Source organism: Magnolia sinica, chromosome 17 (genome assembly GCF_029962835.1).
Source record: "Magnolia sinica isolate HGM2019 chromosome 17, MsV1, whole genome shotgun sequence".
In the NCBI taxonomy this organism is placed as follows: domain Eukaryota; kingdom Viridiplantae; phylum Streptophyta; class Magnoliopsida; order Magnoliales; family Magnoliaceae; genus Magnolia; species Magnolia sinica.
Genome location: NC_080589.1, coordinates 24,730,326 through 24,745,081, shown reverse-complemented (window position 1 = coordinate 24,745,081; position 14,756 = coordinate 24,730,326). Strand labels below are relative to the sequence as shown.

General features: G+C 40.3%; 1 protein-coding gene across 1 annotated transcript; it reads left to right on the top strand.

Annotated features, from left to right (window-relative positions):
* Positions 1-8,679: 8,679 nt before the first annotated feature.
* LOC131231526 (uncharacterized) lies at positions 8,680-14,161 on the top strand. Its single transcript, XM_058227744.1, has 4 exons — positions 8,680-9,646; positions 12,628-12,835; positions 12,917-13,046; positions 13,648-14,161. The coding sequence occupies exons 1-4, from the start codon at positions 8,820-8,822 to the stop codon at positions 13,908-13,910; spliced, it is 1,428 nt and encodes a 475-aa protein (XP_058083727.1). The 5' UTR covers positions 8,680-8,819; the 3' UTR covers positions 13,911-14,161.
* The last annotated feature ends 595 nt before the right edge of the window (positions 14,162-14,756 follow it).

Genomic DNA, 14,756 nt, shown 5'->3' with positions numbered 1-14,756 from the left:
GTATAGCTTCAAAGGGGCCTTCGGAGGCCCCTCTCCCACCATCGGAGCTCCCCAGCTCAGAGTCCTCATCATATTCCCGCACGGTCTTGAGATCGGACAACATTAGGAAAAGAGGTAAAAGGAACGATGAGGGAAACTCACTAGATAGTCACCGAAAATCGACTTCACCGGAAATGCTTGATCGGCCGGAACACCGAAAATGCTTGATTGGTCGGAATCGCCTACTGGAAATTTCTAGTCGACCAAAATCGCCTTCGCCAGAAATCACCTTCTCCGGTACGCACTCAAACTCAAAATGCCCGTGGAAGGAGCAGGTCCAAAAGAGACTTATATAAGTTATAGAGAATCTCTGCATTAATGGCAGGGAGTAATGGCCGTAGACGAATCATCACGAACTGATTCCCGAGCACACGTGGTTGTCCGTCATTAGCCAAACCCCTATCAGGTAGTACGCCTCTGTCATTGAGTAACGTACTCCAATATGCGAAACGGCGCCCAAGCAGGTGGAACTGGCGCAAGGACTATTCCTTGGGCTTACATGGCGATCCCTTATAGGCTGGTGATTATTCGGAGTCATAACCGTCACCACGCGTTCGCTAAAAAGTAGTTCGCAAGTGTGAAATCTAGAGATATGACGCTTCAAATTCGTAAATCATGATCACACCAGCGAGAACGGGAGATCTTCTACGTGTTTACTCTCCGAGTCTACAGATGAATTCGAAGAGTAGGGGGCTTCTGTTATAGGAAGATCCGAGTCTAATTCAACCAAGTACATGAACAATCGAGGCGATGCCCATCTGACCTGATACGATCGTCCCAAGAGAAGCCGCACGCTATGAATAAAGGTGCCCTTACTTCAGGCTGCCGATCGGAGTGACTTCGATACCCCGGCCAGAAGCAATAAGCTGTCTGCAAAACGTTTAATAGGAGACGAACAATCCATCCATCGACATCAATGACAGGAAATACGACCCGACGAGACCAGTCCCCCTCCTCGTCCCGGACATCAAGAAGGTTTACGGAGCACACGACAAGCAAGAGATCGAGTCCGTTAGCGTGGATCGGAGCTCGGCACGGACTATGAGAGCGTCCCTATTCAACAAATGTTGGTTAGCATCACGTCAACTAAACGAGCCGAGGCAATACGCTAGGACGTGCGCTTTGTCTGCCAGATTCAGAAACTACCATATACAAACGTGGCCGATCATGTCGCTCTCAGATACGCATTATCCGCCCGATGCGATACACGATCCATGGATTGCGTATAATATCTCCACGATCTGGGAATCCCACTGATTGAGTAAATCGTGCCGACAATGGCAGACCCAGACCATCCAACATTCAGGTATAAATACATTGAGACCCCACTGCTACGGAGGAAAAAAAAGATCTGGCACTCTACTACTCTTAAAATTTAGATCCCGATTCCCTTGACCTGACTTAGGCATCGGAGGGTCCCCCGGCTTAGCCAGGGTCTCCTTTGCTCACCCTTTGTGCAGGATTAGGGTCTATTCGAGGAGCATCACGAGGAGTGGAGGGTGATCCAGATTTTGACCTTAACAATTATTTTAATCCCTAAAATGACATATGCCTCTCCAAGGTCTTTTATGTCAAAGTGAGAAGATATAAAATATTTTGTTTCATTAATTATTTCAATATTTATACAAAATATCAAAAGATCATTTCCATACAAACATACCATAATTCCAGATTTATCAGACATCTTATTATTTCTCACCTTCATTGAACATAAATCCATTAGACATCATCACATGGTCAAATTTTTCATGCCACCGCCTAGGAGCATGTTTTAGTTCAAATAAAGACTTTAAAAGTTTGCACATTTTATATTCTTGACCTCATTCAACAAATCCTTCAGGTTGCTCCATATATATTTCCTCTTCCAATTCACTATTTAGGAATGTTATTTTAGCATCAATTTGGTGAATTAAAAGATTATTTAATAATGCAATGGCAATTAAAATTCAAATTGATGATATTTTTGAAACTAGGGAATAAGTGTCAAAATAGTCAACACATTCCCTTTGTTTAAACACCTTGGGCTACTAATCTAGCCTTATATTTATCAATTGCACCCTTATTTTCTTTTTAAATATTCATTTACAGCCTAAGGTTTTTACCCCAGGTGGTAAGTCAACTAATTTCTAAGTGATATTACATCTGATAGAATTTATTTCATCTTTGATAGCTTCCTTCCAAAAGGTAGCATCATGAGAGGTCATCACCTCTCTGAATGTTACTGGATCATCTTTTAGTTGAGTTAAAAACACTTCAAAATCAGGACCAAAGTCCCTAGCAATCTTGGCTGTTTACTTTTTCTTATCTTAGGTTCAGACTCAAGTTCTTCTAAGTCTTTAGGGTGAGAGGAAAAAGGTTCATCTATGTTTACAGAGGTGGAACCCCCACTGGTTTGACCCCCACTCTTTTGACCCGCACTGTTCTTTAATTTATATGAAAAGATACTTTCATGAAATTCTACATCTCTAGATTCAATAATAATATTTTCACTGATATCTATGAATATATTAGCTTTACTATGAGATGCATACTTAACAAGTACACACTTGGAAGTTCTAGGTTCTAATTTAAGTCTTTTGGGATTAGTAAGCCTAACATACACAAGGCAGCCCCAAACTCCAAGATAGTTTAGATTTGGTTTTCTGCCCTTTAATATCTCATATAGTATTATTTTAGATTTAGTTGTGGGTACTTTGTTTAGTATATAATAGGCTGAATATAAGGTTTTTACCCAAAGACATAAAGGAAGACCTTAACTCAACAGTATAGTGTTCACCATATTAATAAGAGTCATATTTTTATGTTTTACTATCCCATTCTGTTGTGGAGAATATGGAGCAGTAATTTCATGAATTATTCCATTAGATTCATATAAATAATTGAAATTTCTTAATATGTATTCTCTACCTCTATTACTCATAAGGGTTTTGATTTTCCTGTTAAATTGATTCTCTATTTCATTTTTGAAAATAATAAATTTTAAAATTACTTTATCATTTGACCTTAACAGATATACATAACTGTATTTGGAATGATTATATATAAAGTAATAAAATATTTCTTACATCCTCTAGTAAGATTCTCTTTAAGATCTCAAATATCAGAATTATCAAACCTAAGAAGCTTGAATTTCTTTCAATACTAGGAAGTGATTTCCTCATTACCTTTGACTGAGAACAAGATTCATAAATTTCAAATTTACTATTTTCTAAATGAGATATTACACCACTAGCAGATACTTTTGTAATGAACTTAGCATTCACATTTCCTAGTCTACCATGCCATAATAAAACGGTGCACAACATGTAAGTAGAAATAATACATTTATTGGATTCAACATTCAATTTAAACATACCATGATCATGATTAGCATAGCCTTTACCAATTAAAAAGCCATTTTTTGTTATTATAATTTGGTCAGACTCAATGACCTGCCTCAAACCAGTTTTGTTTAAAAGGTAACCTAAAACAAGGTTTTTGCACATGCACGTGAAGAACATTAGCCAGTGTAATGGTATTCCCAGAAGTGAACACTAGTTCAACATTTCCTTGTCCAATAACTTTTGCTATGACAGAATTCCTTATTTGGGCTTTTATATCAGAAAGAACCTGCTCATATTTCTTGAATCAGGTGCAATCATAACACACATATGTGCTAGCACCTGTGTCGATCGATTAATTGTCAGATGGATCTATGCGAACCATGTTGACTTCTGTGAGCATAACCACAATTTCAGGTTCTTCCGTCACATTTGCTTAAGTTGTAGGAGCCAACTTCATTTTTCACTCATAACACTCTCTTGTTAAGTGATCTGGTTTGCTACACACATAGTAGCCAGATGATTTTTCTTGGTCATTATTTTTCGGATTTTTAGTCTTAGGATGGGCTTCTTTTTGAACAGTTTTTTGTTTGGTTTTAGGTTATTGGATTTATGCTTTCTTTTCTGTTGATTCTAGTTATGCTTTTCATTAACTATTAAAACTTTGAATGCATCAAATTTCTTCTGTTCTATAGGGTCCTGGAGTCTTGATTCTTTCTTTATTCGAAGACGAACGATTAACTATTCAGTCGACAATTCTTTAGTTTATGTCAAACGAAATTTTTAAAGTTTCTCTGTGTGGGTGACGGTTTTTTAATAACAACAACCACCTGAAATCCTAACCATAGTCCCTCATTTTAAAGCCTTGAAGCCATGTATCAAAAAAGACTTGTTACGGAGAACCAATGGTGATATTTTATATGCTCGAATGACAAAGGGACATTTCGCACTATGAAAAGACCTTTGTTGAAATACACGCAGTAATACCTAATTATGTTGCAATTACATTTAGGCCTCAAGTGGTCCCACCTATGATCATGGTCGTCTATGTGATTGAACAAATATCACTTTGATCGGGTGATCACAGCCACTCAAATATAGGGTGTGCAAAACGGTGTTATATTTTTGTTCTTACCTAGCTGATGTAGACTTTAGTTGTTCCCCTCGTGAATGTTTGTGGGTCATGCGACCGGAAGTCTACAAAACACCCAAGCTCTGGGGGGCCCACCATGTTTTATATTTAAATCAACTCCGCTCATTATTTGAACCGTACATACAAACCCTGATAGGAAAAAAAGAAAAAAAAACCTCAGATGGGCCACGGAACTGGTAACATGTAAAATCGCTTCTAAAACCTCTGAGTTCACGCAGTATGGCCCGTCTGAGTTCTGCATCAGGCTGATTTTTTGTATTTTTTCTTCATCCTGTTGATTTACAACCAATTAACGGGTTTGATGGAAGATACACAACATAATGGCTTCACAGACAAATCTATTGTTGGCATCTCACTCCCATTCTTCCCTATGGTGTGGTCCACCTGAGCTGTAGATCTGGCTGATTTTTCCCCTCAGATTCTAGAATCAAGGATAGAACTTGATGAACAGGTGGATTTTATATATACAAGTGGTAAGCACCCACGGAGGTTGTGCGACTGTCGGACAAGTATTGTAGAGGATTCCGGTCCGTGTATCATGTGCAATCTACGGTGGATTCCTCCAACGTTAGGTGGACTGACGTGGGCCCCACAGGGAGAGAAAGAACAAAGGGCCAAAGCCCACATGACTCCAGGCCATATTTACAGAGAGGAAATTATGGCACTTAGCTCTCTAATCTCTGAACTGGGCCCACTTCCTAAACTGCATTCATTTGTCTCCTTACATGGAAAACTCCAGCCAAATCCAGCCATGCACTAGTAAGCCCCGACCCGATTCCTCTACAATACTCGTTGTAGGTAGAGCGTACTACACCCGAGCTCTGTGGTCCCCACCTTAATGTATATGTTACATCCACTCCGTCCATCATCTGTGCCACCTCATTTTCACTGTACATAAAAAAAATAAGAGGGACAAAGAAAAACAGGACGAGAACAATGTAAAATCACACATGAAAACTCTAAATTCACCTGATGTGGCCCACTCGAGATTTGGATCAGGATGATATTTGGTTTTATTTTTCTTCTTCCTAGTGGGAATCATCCGATGAACGGGTTGGATGGTAAACGAGTAGCATAGTTGTCCCAGGAAGGTTTCTATTGGGGCATCAACATACCACCGTCGGTTGGGTGGGACGATCTGAGTGTTGGATCGGCCTGACATTTGCAGTCACGCCCTAAGATGAGGTGTTTCGACTGATGGACGGAATGGATGCAACATATACATGAAAGTGGGCCAAAAGAGTTTAGGTGTTGCATGCAACAGGTGTTGTAGAGGATTCGGATGCAACAAACCCCACCTAATATGTTTAAATAAATCAAAGCCTTTCATTTTCTAAATGTGTAATACACCACGTTCGTCAACCATTTGACGTCCACCCCACCCATGTTTTTAGTACACTAATGTCAGCATCCATACCTGTTCCCTCGAATTTCCCAATATACCCCTGTGCGTGCTCCCACCCGTGAGGTTTGCAACATGGCACGTGTAGGACATACGATCCGTCTACGTAGAGAGGCCTGAGTTTTTGGTCAAGTGATCTTAATTGTGGGTCCCACCCGATACATGGTTTTGATATCTAAACACAAGTTCAAATGCGTAGAGAGGCCCATCTGTTTAATGGTTTTAAGATCAATGGCTACGCGTGTACGGGACTGGAAGCTTCAGCAAAATGTGCATTTTCTAATGCTCGGGATATCAAATGCCCATGTGTGGTATAGCTCATATTACGTTGTTGAGCGGGTCGCGGATAATTTCATTGCCATGATGGACTAGAAAAGGTGAGACGAAGTAATTCAGAGAGATCGAACGGATGTATTTGTAAATTGGATTAAGTTATTAGACGTGTCATATATGAATTTGGATAAGACTAAGCTACTTTGTTCACCCTGTCTGCTAAGTCAGGTTAGCCACGCTAAATTTGAAAAACATTAAGGGTTGAATTCTTGTTTTAATTTTGTTACAGCTCTTCAACGATTTGGGCTTTAACAGTTGTGCCCTACTTGAAAATTGCTCTTTGGATCGTTATAATTTGGCCAAATAGAATACTTACAACTTTCAAAAAATTTAGTCATATTATAATTCCCAATTATCTTCTCATAGTTAATTTTATTATTTAAAAAGTCACAAACTTTTTTTTCATCGTCAATTAAATTATTATAAATTTTATTAGAATTATTTTCTATTTTCTGGTGAACACGAAATATCTACGTGAAGAGTGAGAACAGTTTTGCTAGATTCGAGGTATCCCTGAATAACAGAGAAAAGTTGCATGGATTCGACCTCTAGACGTCATCCCCTGCATCAGATTAAACCGTCCAGGTTGTGGGACCCACTTCATCTAGTTTAAATAATAAAGCTTTTCATCTGAAAACGATAGTTAGGCATCGAAAAAATAATCAATGGCCTGAATTCAGATAACAAGTGTTTACTAATCCGAGGTTCGGATTGTTCAATCAAATCCGAATTGGATGGTTTGATTTTAGTTACATGTACGCCATGTGTACAGTTTTGAGTCCATGCGTATGAATGTTAACACCCTGCCCGAGTATCAATTAACTCCCCTACTTCAGATAGCGTAGCCCATGATTAGAACGGTCCAAATCACCACGAATTTTGGTCTAAGAGCCATGCATGGCATGCACCATTAGATGAACGGTATGGATCATTGTACACACGTGCCACGTGTACAGTGGACTTTCGGCCATTTAATAACATGAGGAGGATGAGCGAGGGAACAGGAATACAGGGGCATTTTTGGTATTATTCCTGCAATGATGCGATCATATATTAAAATAGGAACTGAGATAAGATGGTTGAGCCAACTGTGGAGTCCTGATTGTGGGGCCCACGCAGCCGTGGATGCGTTCCACGTGTCGTTTTGGTTACGCACTCTAAAACAAGAATCCTGGTTGCATGGATGGGAGTAGTTGGGTCTTGGGTATCTTTGAAAAGCGCTCGACGACATCTCCCTACTCGCCAATGGACGGCTAATGTTCAAAGAGCAGTTACATCTCTCTATCTCTCTCTCATGCTCCGCGGGAGTACAGTACACCATGGAGATATCCATACCGTACAAGGGGCATGCAAGTACATCGATCCACACAGATTAAATTTTGGGGACCACTGTCGATAGAATATAGGCGAAAATTCATACTGATCGGACCATCCTAACCGTCTGATGGGTGGCCATTGCATGTTAAGATGAAAAGTAGGCAACGTGCCAAAATTTTAACAGGCAAATGACCGTCTGATGCATACTATGCATCTCACATAAATAATCCAGTGATCCCAGTTTGTGGGGCCCACTGTGGAGTGGACATGACCGAAAAGATCTGACTGATCAGATGATCTTGACCACCCAATCAATGGCCATTGAATGCACAGTACTAGGCAACCGTGCAGATCTTTAAGAGAAAGTGGGACCCACAAATATTGCTGTCTGGATTGATGAACGCGTATGCCACGTGACGATGGATCCGTGCACGGTTGGCGGACGCGAGTTGCCTGTGCCCCCAGCCACAGGAACTTCAATGTGGTCGGAAACTGTGTGGGGCCCACAGAGATGTCCATTATAAATACACTCCGTCCATCGATTTCTAAACATCACAATAAGACAGGAATTTAAAAAATAAGGCACATCCAAAACTCAGGTGGGCCACACTACACTAAACAATTACAACGGAAGCGAACACCGTTAAAACCTTCCTGGAGCCGACCATGATGTTCATATGCCATCCAAACCGTTCAAATGGTTATTACCCCTCAGACAAGCTGCAGGAACAAATATCATTCTTATACAACACTTCCTTGGTCCCCACAAAGTTTCCAATGATGGGCGTTCAATCCCTGCTGTTTCGTGTGGAATGGTCCACCTGAGTTTTGGATCTTCCCCCTGTCTTGTTTGTCTTGTGATGCTTATAAACTGATGGACGGAGTGGATTTGTCACGCGCATCTCTGTAGGCCCACACAGCTTCCAAGCACAGGAACTTCTCATGGCCGGCGGCACAGTCGATTCGCGTCCACGGATGGCTACGATCACCACCTAATTCTTCCTCCCCAATGGGCCCCACCACCCATCTCACCTCCTTGAATGCCACGTGTCAGTCTCTCAATTTGTCAAATGCCTACGTTCTCTTCCAACCAATGCCCAACTAAATAAATCAGTTAAAAGATAATATCATTTAAAAAAAAAAAAAATCAAACAGAAAAACAGAGTCGGAGTAGGATTGCTAACCAACACCACCATTACAAACCATTTTCATCTCCTTTTCTTCTCACCAAACACAATTCAATCAGTTTCCTGCAATGCTCAGAATCCTCAACCGGAAGCTCTGGCACCTCTACTCCAATCTCCGGTGGCGCATACGCCGTCCCGCGAAGACCAAGATCGTCATCCGTCGATTCGGTCAGCCCACCTCAAAAACTCACCTGAAAGTAGAATCCAACGGCTCACATCACGACATGAATCCCAAACCAATTAGAATAGCCACCTTCAACGCCGCCATGTTCTCCATGGCCCCCGCCATACCCAAATCCGACGAAGAGTGCTATCCGAATTCTTCTAGAAATGGGGTGGAGTTGGATATCCGAAGCAAGTCAGCAAACAATCGCCCGAAGAGTATACTCAAGCGTTCTTCGACGTATTCGTATTCGACAGGTAATTCTGTTGACAATCTCTCTAAGCAACAGCGATTTGGAAAATCGAAATTGCGGGTGTCAATCAATCTCCCCGATAATGAGATTTCATTGGAGCGTACCAGACAGTTGAATTTCACGGAAGATGATAAAGCAGTGCCGTCGATCATGGATAGAAATTGGAAAGGGAAAGCTCCTATGAAATCCAGTTGGAGCTTTAATGCTCGAAAGGGGATGAATGGCCACAGCGAGAGCTCGAGAAGCAATAGGACGGTTCTTGATGTTTTGAAAGAGGTGAATCCAGATATCTTGGCTTTGCAAGATGTGAAGGCGGACGAAGAGAAAGGAATGAGTCCGTTGTCCGATTTGGCGGATGCGTTGGGGATGAAGTATGTGTTCGGGGAGAGCTGGGCTCCTGAGTATGGCAATGCGGTTCTTTCAAAGTGGCCGATAAAGAGATGGAAAGTTCAGAAAATCATTGATGATACTGACTTCAGGTGCACACCCACTTCTCTGTTTTAGCTCGTTTGGGCTTACAAAATCTGTTTTTAATCCATAATGGTTTTAATACAGTGAGAGCTAGTGGTTTAGGTAGAAAATATAAACAACCAGGACTACTTGGGCTGTGTTTGGATGCTCAATTGAATAGAATTGTACAATTCAATTTAGTAGAGCGGAACTAATGAAGGGTGCATTTGGATGCGTTATTGAATTAAATTTGCTATTTTCAGTCCAATAAAATAGAAATTTCCAAGTTGGACTTTCTCTACTAAGCATTCAAAGCGATGGTCTGAGCTAATGAAGGGTGCGTTTGGATGCGTTATTGAATTAAATTGCTATTTTCAGTCCAATAAAATGGAAATTTCCAAGTTGGACTTTCTCTACTTAGCATTCATTGTGATGGTCTGAGCTTAAGATTGCAATTGAATAGAATTACATAATTCGATTCAGTAGAGCGGAACTAATGAAGGGTGTGTTTGGATGTGTTATTGAATTAAATTGCTATTTTCAGACCAATAAAATGGAAATTTCCAAGTTGGACTTTCTCTACTTAGCATTCATAGCGATTGTCAGAGCTTAAAATTGCAATTACATCACTTTTAAGTTAGATTCGGAAGAAATCTAACTGAAGTTTGAGAGCTGCTTTGCTCACTATGAATACTGGGAAACACAATTCATATGTATCATTTCGTCTTGATTTTAATTGAATGTTTGAATTCAATTCACTTGGACATCCAAACGCAGCCCAAAGAGGAGTTAGCTCCATTCCATTCATAATAACAAACTAACCTCCAAATTGAAAATTGGTAATTCCAACTTGAAATTCATGGAATTGCAATAAGGAGTTGGGTGGTCATAATGAAATATGAATTAAAATGGTGCCGCTCCGTTTGGTTGTCTATTCTTTATTAGACTTGGATTATTGCAATTCAGTTCAATGAAGTACTGAAACACAACCCCAGCGATTGTGGTTTTTTTTTTTTTTTTTTGTGAGATGCCTTTTTGATTGAGTTGTCAATCTGTATTTTTGGGGATTTGGGGATTTGGGGATGGTAGGTGTATTCATCAATCTAGTCCCTTGAAAACCCAAACAAGGGATTCGAATCAAATTCCTGGATTGGCCAATCCATGATTGACCAATGCAAGGATACAAGTGGGCCCTCTCCACCATGAAATGAGTAGGCTGAGATTGGATGCACTTACAAAATAGGTTGCAAACATTCTATTTATTCAAGAAGAAAAGAACAGAAGTCATAGATTTCATCTAATATTTATATAAATAGCTCTAAAATTGCAGTTACATTTCTTCGAAGTCCAAATCAAAGCAACACAGTTGCAATTTGGATCGCAGATCTTTAGTACAAGCACTACGGATGTCAGAATTTTCTTATTTTCCACTTTAGCAGACAAGTAATTGCAATTCAAAATTTTATAGTGCATCCAGATTTGCAATGCACTTTGCCGAAATAAGTAATCTGACAAAGGAATATAAGTGCAAGTTCTGGGCTATACTTCCTGACCATGAATATTAGGAAATGCCGGAATTTTTGTCATAAATTCTTCCTCTGAATAATTTGAATATTCACAATTCAATTCTCTTGTGCACCCAAACACGGCCTCAAGGGAATGAGTGTTGATCCCTGGAAATAACCTGTTACCATTGTCCACAGGAATGGCAGTTTCTGCAGTCTTGCTTTAGTTTGTTATACTCCCATAGAAATCAGTTTATATAGATCTCGAAATTTAGATCCTTGACTATCATCACGTGTAGGCATAAATACTCAAATCCTATAAATGACCTGTCACCCCCACAATTTTAGTTCTATATCCTACTTTCTTCATTGCACAAGTCAGCAGACTTTCTGTTCTTGACAATTATGGTGCGTTTGGATGCTCAATCAATGAGTTTCAATAATCCAATTCACTGTAGAAGAACTGGCCAAAGTGGGGTGGTGCCACCAGAACTCAGATGCCGACCAAACCCAAAACTTCAATTTCAATTTGGACATCCAAGTTCAGCCCATGTATCAAACTATTGCACAAACACAAAAAAAAAAAAAAAAAAAAAAAAAAAAACTCAATTGTATCTAAGGCCTTTCTCATACGTCTCTGTCTTTGCCATAGATTTTTGAGTTTTCGGTCGTGTACTCAGGTCTTATAAAAAATTAAGTTGTGACATAGTCAAAGAGGACATCCACAACAGTTTTTCTTAGAAATGTTAGCTGTCTCGATATATTACAATTTAACTCAATTGCACATCCAAACAAAGGCATAATCAGTAAAGGCCATTTCATCACTAAAATTTCTATTTGCTTTACAAGTTACTGTTTAAGAGAGACTACTCTAGGACTTGTATGTTGCGAAGTATGCATGATTGGCCCACTCCCCTTGATGGATGGACTTCCATGAAAGTTAATCAATTGAAATTTGAAAGTGCAGATTGTATTCTTTTAACTGGTGTATTTGGATGGTCTTAAGAGAAAATACGCCAATAAGGAACTAAACCAAACAATTACAGATCATTTGTACATCTACAGATAAATGCTGAAATGATTCATCTCACAAATGCCAAGGTGGCATGTATGCTTGGAATCTAGGCCGCTTAGGTGGAGGCCATCACAATCATTCCATAGCTTAAAAAATCAAGGTCCACTCATCAGTTGGCCCACGTGTGTGTTGAATTGAGACCGTTGGTTGTCTTTCTTTTCTTCTTCTTCTTTTTTTTTTTTTTGTCTGTTTTTATCAAATGGATGTGGCCCACCTTATGAAGGAACTGGCATGATTTTTGGGTAGGGCTCATGTGCAAAACTGACTGTTGGCCTTCTGTGTCCCATCGAGAATGGACCATGACCTAAATATCTTCCAGATTAGAAGATCCACAAGTCAATCTTGGCTCTTTTTCTTCAATTGAACATTGGCCTTTGCTGTATTTTTCTTCAATATGTGGAACTGATTTTAATGTTATTGTGGGGCCCAGGAATGTGCTGAAAGCTACGATTGATGTCCCCCAAGTAGGGGAAGTGAACTTCCACTGCACCCACCTCGACCATCTGGACGAGAACTGGAGAATGAAGCAGATAAGTGCGATAATTCAATCTGAGGAAGTCCCCCACATACTAGCTGGAGGTCTCAATTCTCTTGATGAGATGGACTATTCAGCTGAGCGATGGATAGATATCGTAAAAGTAAATCCAACGTCTTTCTTTCTTCTCTTCTCTTGATGAGTTCTTGGAAAGAAGAGATTTAAAGAATGTGGTGTTTTTCAGTACTATGAGGAGATTGGAAAACCGACTCCGAAGGTGGAGGTGATGAGGTTCTTGAAGGGGAAGAAGTACCAAGATGCCAAGAACTTCTCTGGGGAATGCGAACCTGTAGTTATGATCGCCAAAGGGCAAGGTACCATGCATACAGATATTGATTTTTATCAGGGATGATCTGTCGCCGAACACCCACAGCCAAAGTTTTCTGTCAGCGATCGAGATTGTGGGTGATGGGACATGGACCCCACTTGATACAAACAAGTGAGACCTACTTCCCATAGCCATCCCTGTCTTGATTAGCAGTGGTAAAAATCACCACAAGCTGACCTGTGAGTGTTTTACAACAGATCATATTGAGGTGGTTGTGTGTGTGGGAGGTGGGAATCATTTGATTGTGGCTACCCATATTGAAGCTTTGTTATTGGTGGATTTTAGAAGTGGCCAAATCAAGATCAGTGGGCCCCACTTGTTTCATTTGATGGGAATAAGATCTGATCATATTGGATGTTCCATACTGGATTCTTTCACTACTATCTAAATTCAAACGCCACGCCGAAAAGGTTTATCTTGGCTAAACCATATGATAACCGATCAGCGATCAAATGCTACTAAATAGTGGTGACCAGTTGATGATTGAGTGGGGCCCACTTCTACAATCAACACACCAAAATTAAATTGTGGGTGTTTCAAATTGGTTGTTTCTTCATTAGCAAAATTCTGTTTGGTGTGTGGCACAGCTGTTCAAGGGACTTGCAAGTATGGAACGCGAGTGGACTACATACTAGCATCGCCCAATTCACCATACCATTTTGTGCCCAATTCATACACTGTCATGTCGTCCAAAGGGACGTCCGATCACCACATTGTGAAGGTCGACATTATGTTCGGTAAAGCAATGGACGGCAACGATAGCATTGGACGTAGACGGCAACACAAGAAAAGGGTTGTGAAGATGACAAATCCTTCTTCATCAAGAGGTATATGGGGAACAAATTCATGACACAAACTGATGCTTTTGACCTTTTTTTTTTTTTTTTTTTTTTCCCTCTTTAATCATCGGTTTTGCCGATTAATCACATGGTTTTTTTTTTTTTTTTTCTCTAATTTGGTTTTTGGTTTTTCTAATTTTATTTTGGGGAGAGTGTGTTTGTTTATAAGGCTTGTTCCCCACATTGAATTGTGTGTGTGTGTGTGTGTAAAATGGTTTGAAATTAGTGGAACTAATGAAAAAGAAAAGGAGAGATTTGTGAAGAGTTACTCTTGCTTATACATATAATGAGAGAAGTGATACTGTTTTGATCAATGGTTTAAAAGTTGGACCGGACCTGACCCGTTTTTGTAGGCAGTTCATCATCCGGAGTTCCAATTGCTGAGATCCACGAGGAGAATTAACAGCATATTGGAGCTTTTTTTTGTTCTTTATATGATGACTTGGAACATTTTTAGCTGGTTCCGGTCCAAGCGGTCCAACCGCCTGGTCTAGTCCATGTTTTCAAACATTAATTTGATGATTTAGAGAATATATTACAATTGGAAGGGCTGGGACTAGAGCTGGGCACAGGACGACTCGATTTGACTTGTCTAACTCATTCAGGCCTGGCCCGATCCGAACCGAATGGGTGAGTCATCCGAACCAAGTAGACTTTGTCCAATCTAAACTCAAATCGAGTTGAGTTTGGGTCACCCAGTAACTCAACTAGAAATCCAAATTGGTACTGACTCAACTCGATCCGAAACCCAACTCGTGTGTGTGTGTGTGTGTGTGTGTGTGTAACCCGATCGGTAGGTGCATCTAGGTTTTGGGTTGTGATTTTAGCCCATGGTTACCCATTGCACCCAACCCGAC

Excerpts from the sequence above, each read along its gene's own strand:
- LOC131231526 (XM_058227744.1), top strand. The coding sequence starts at position 8,820 with ATGCTCAGAATCCTCAACCGGAAGCTCTGGCACCTCTACTCCAATCTC. Across the intron at positions 9,647-12,627 it reads ATTGATGATACTGACTTCAG|GAATGTGCTGAAAGCTACGA; the intron begins GTGCACACCCAC and ends TGTGGGGCCCAG. Across the intron at positions 13,047-13,647 it reads TATGATCGCCAAAGGGCAAG|CTGTTCAAGGGACTTGCAAG; the intron begins GTACCATGCATA and ends TGTGTGGCACAG.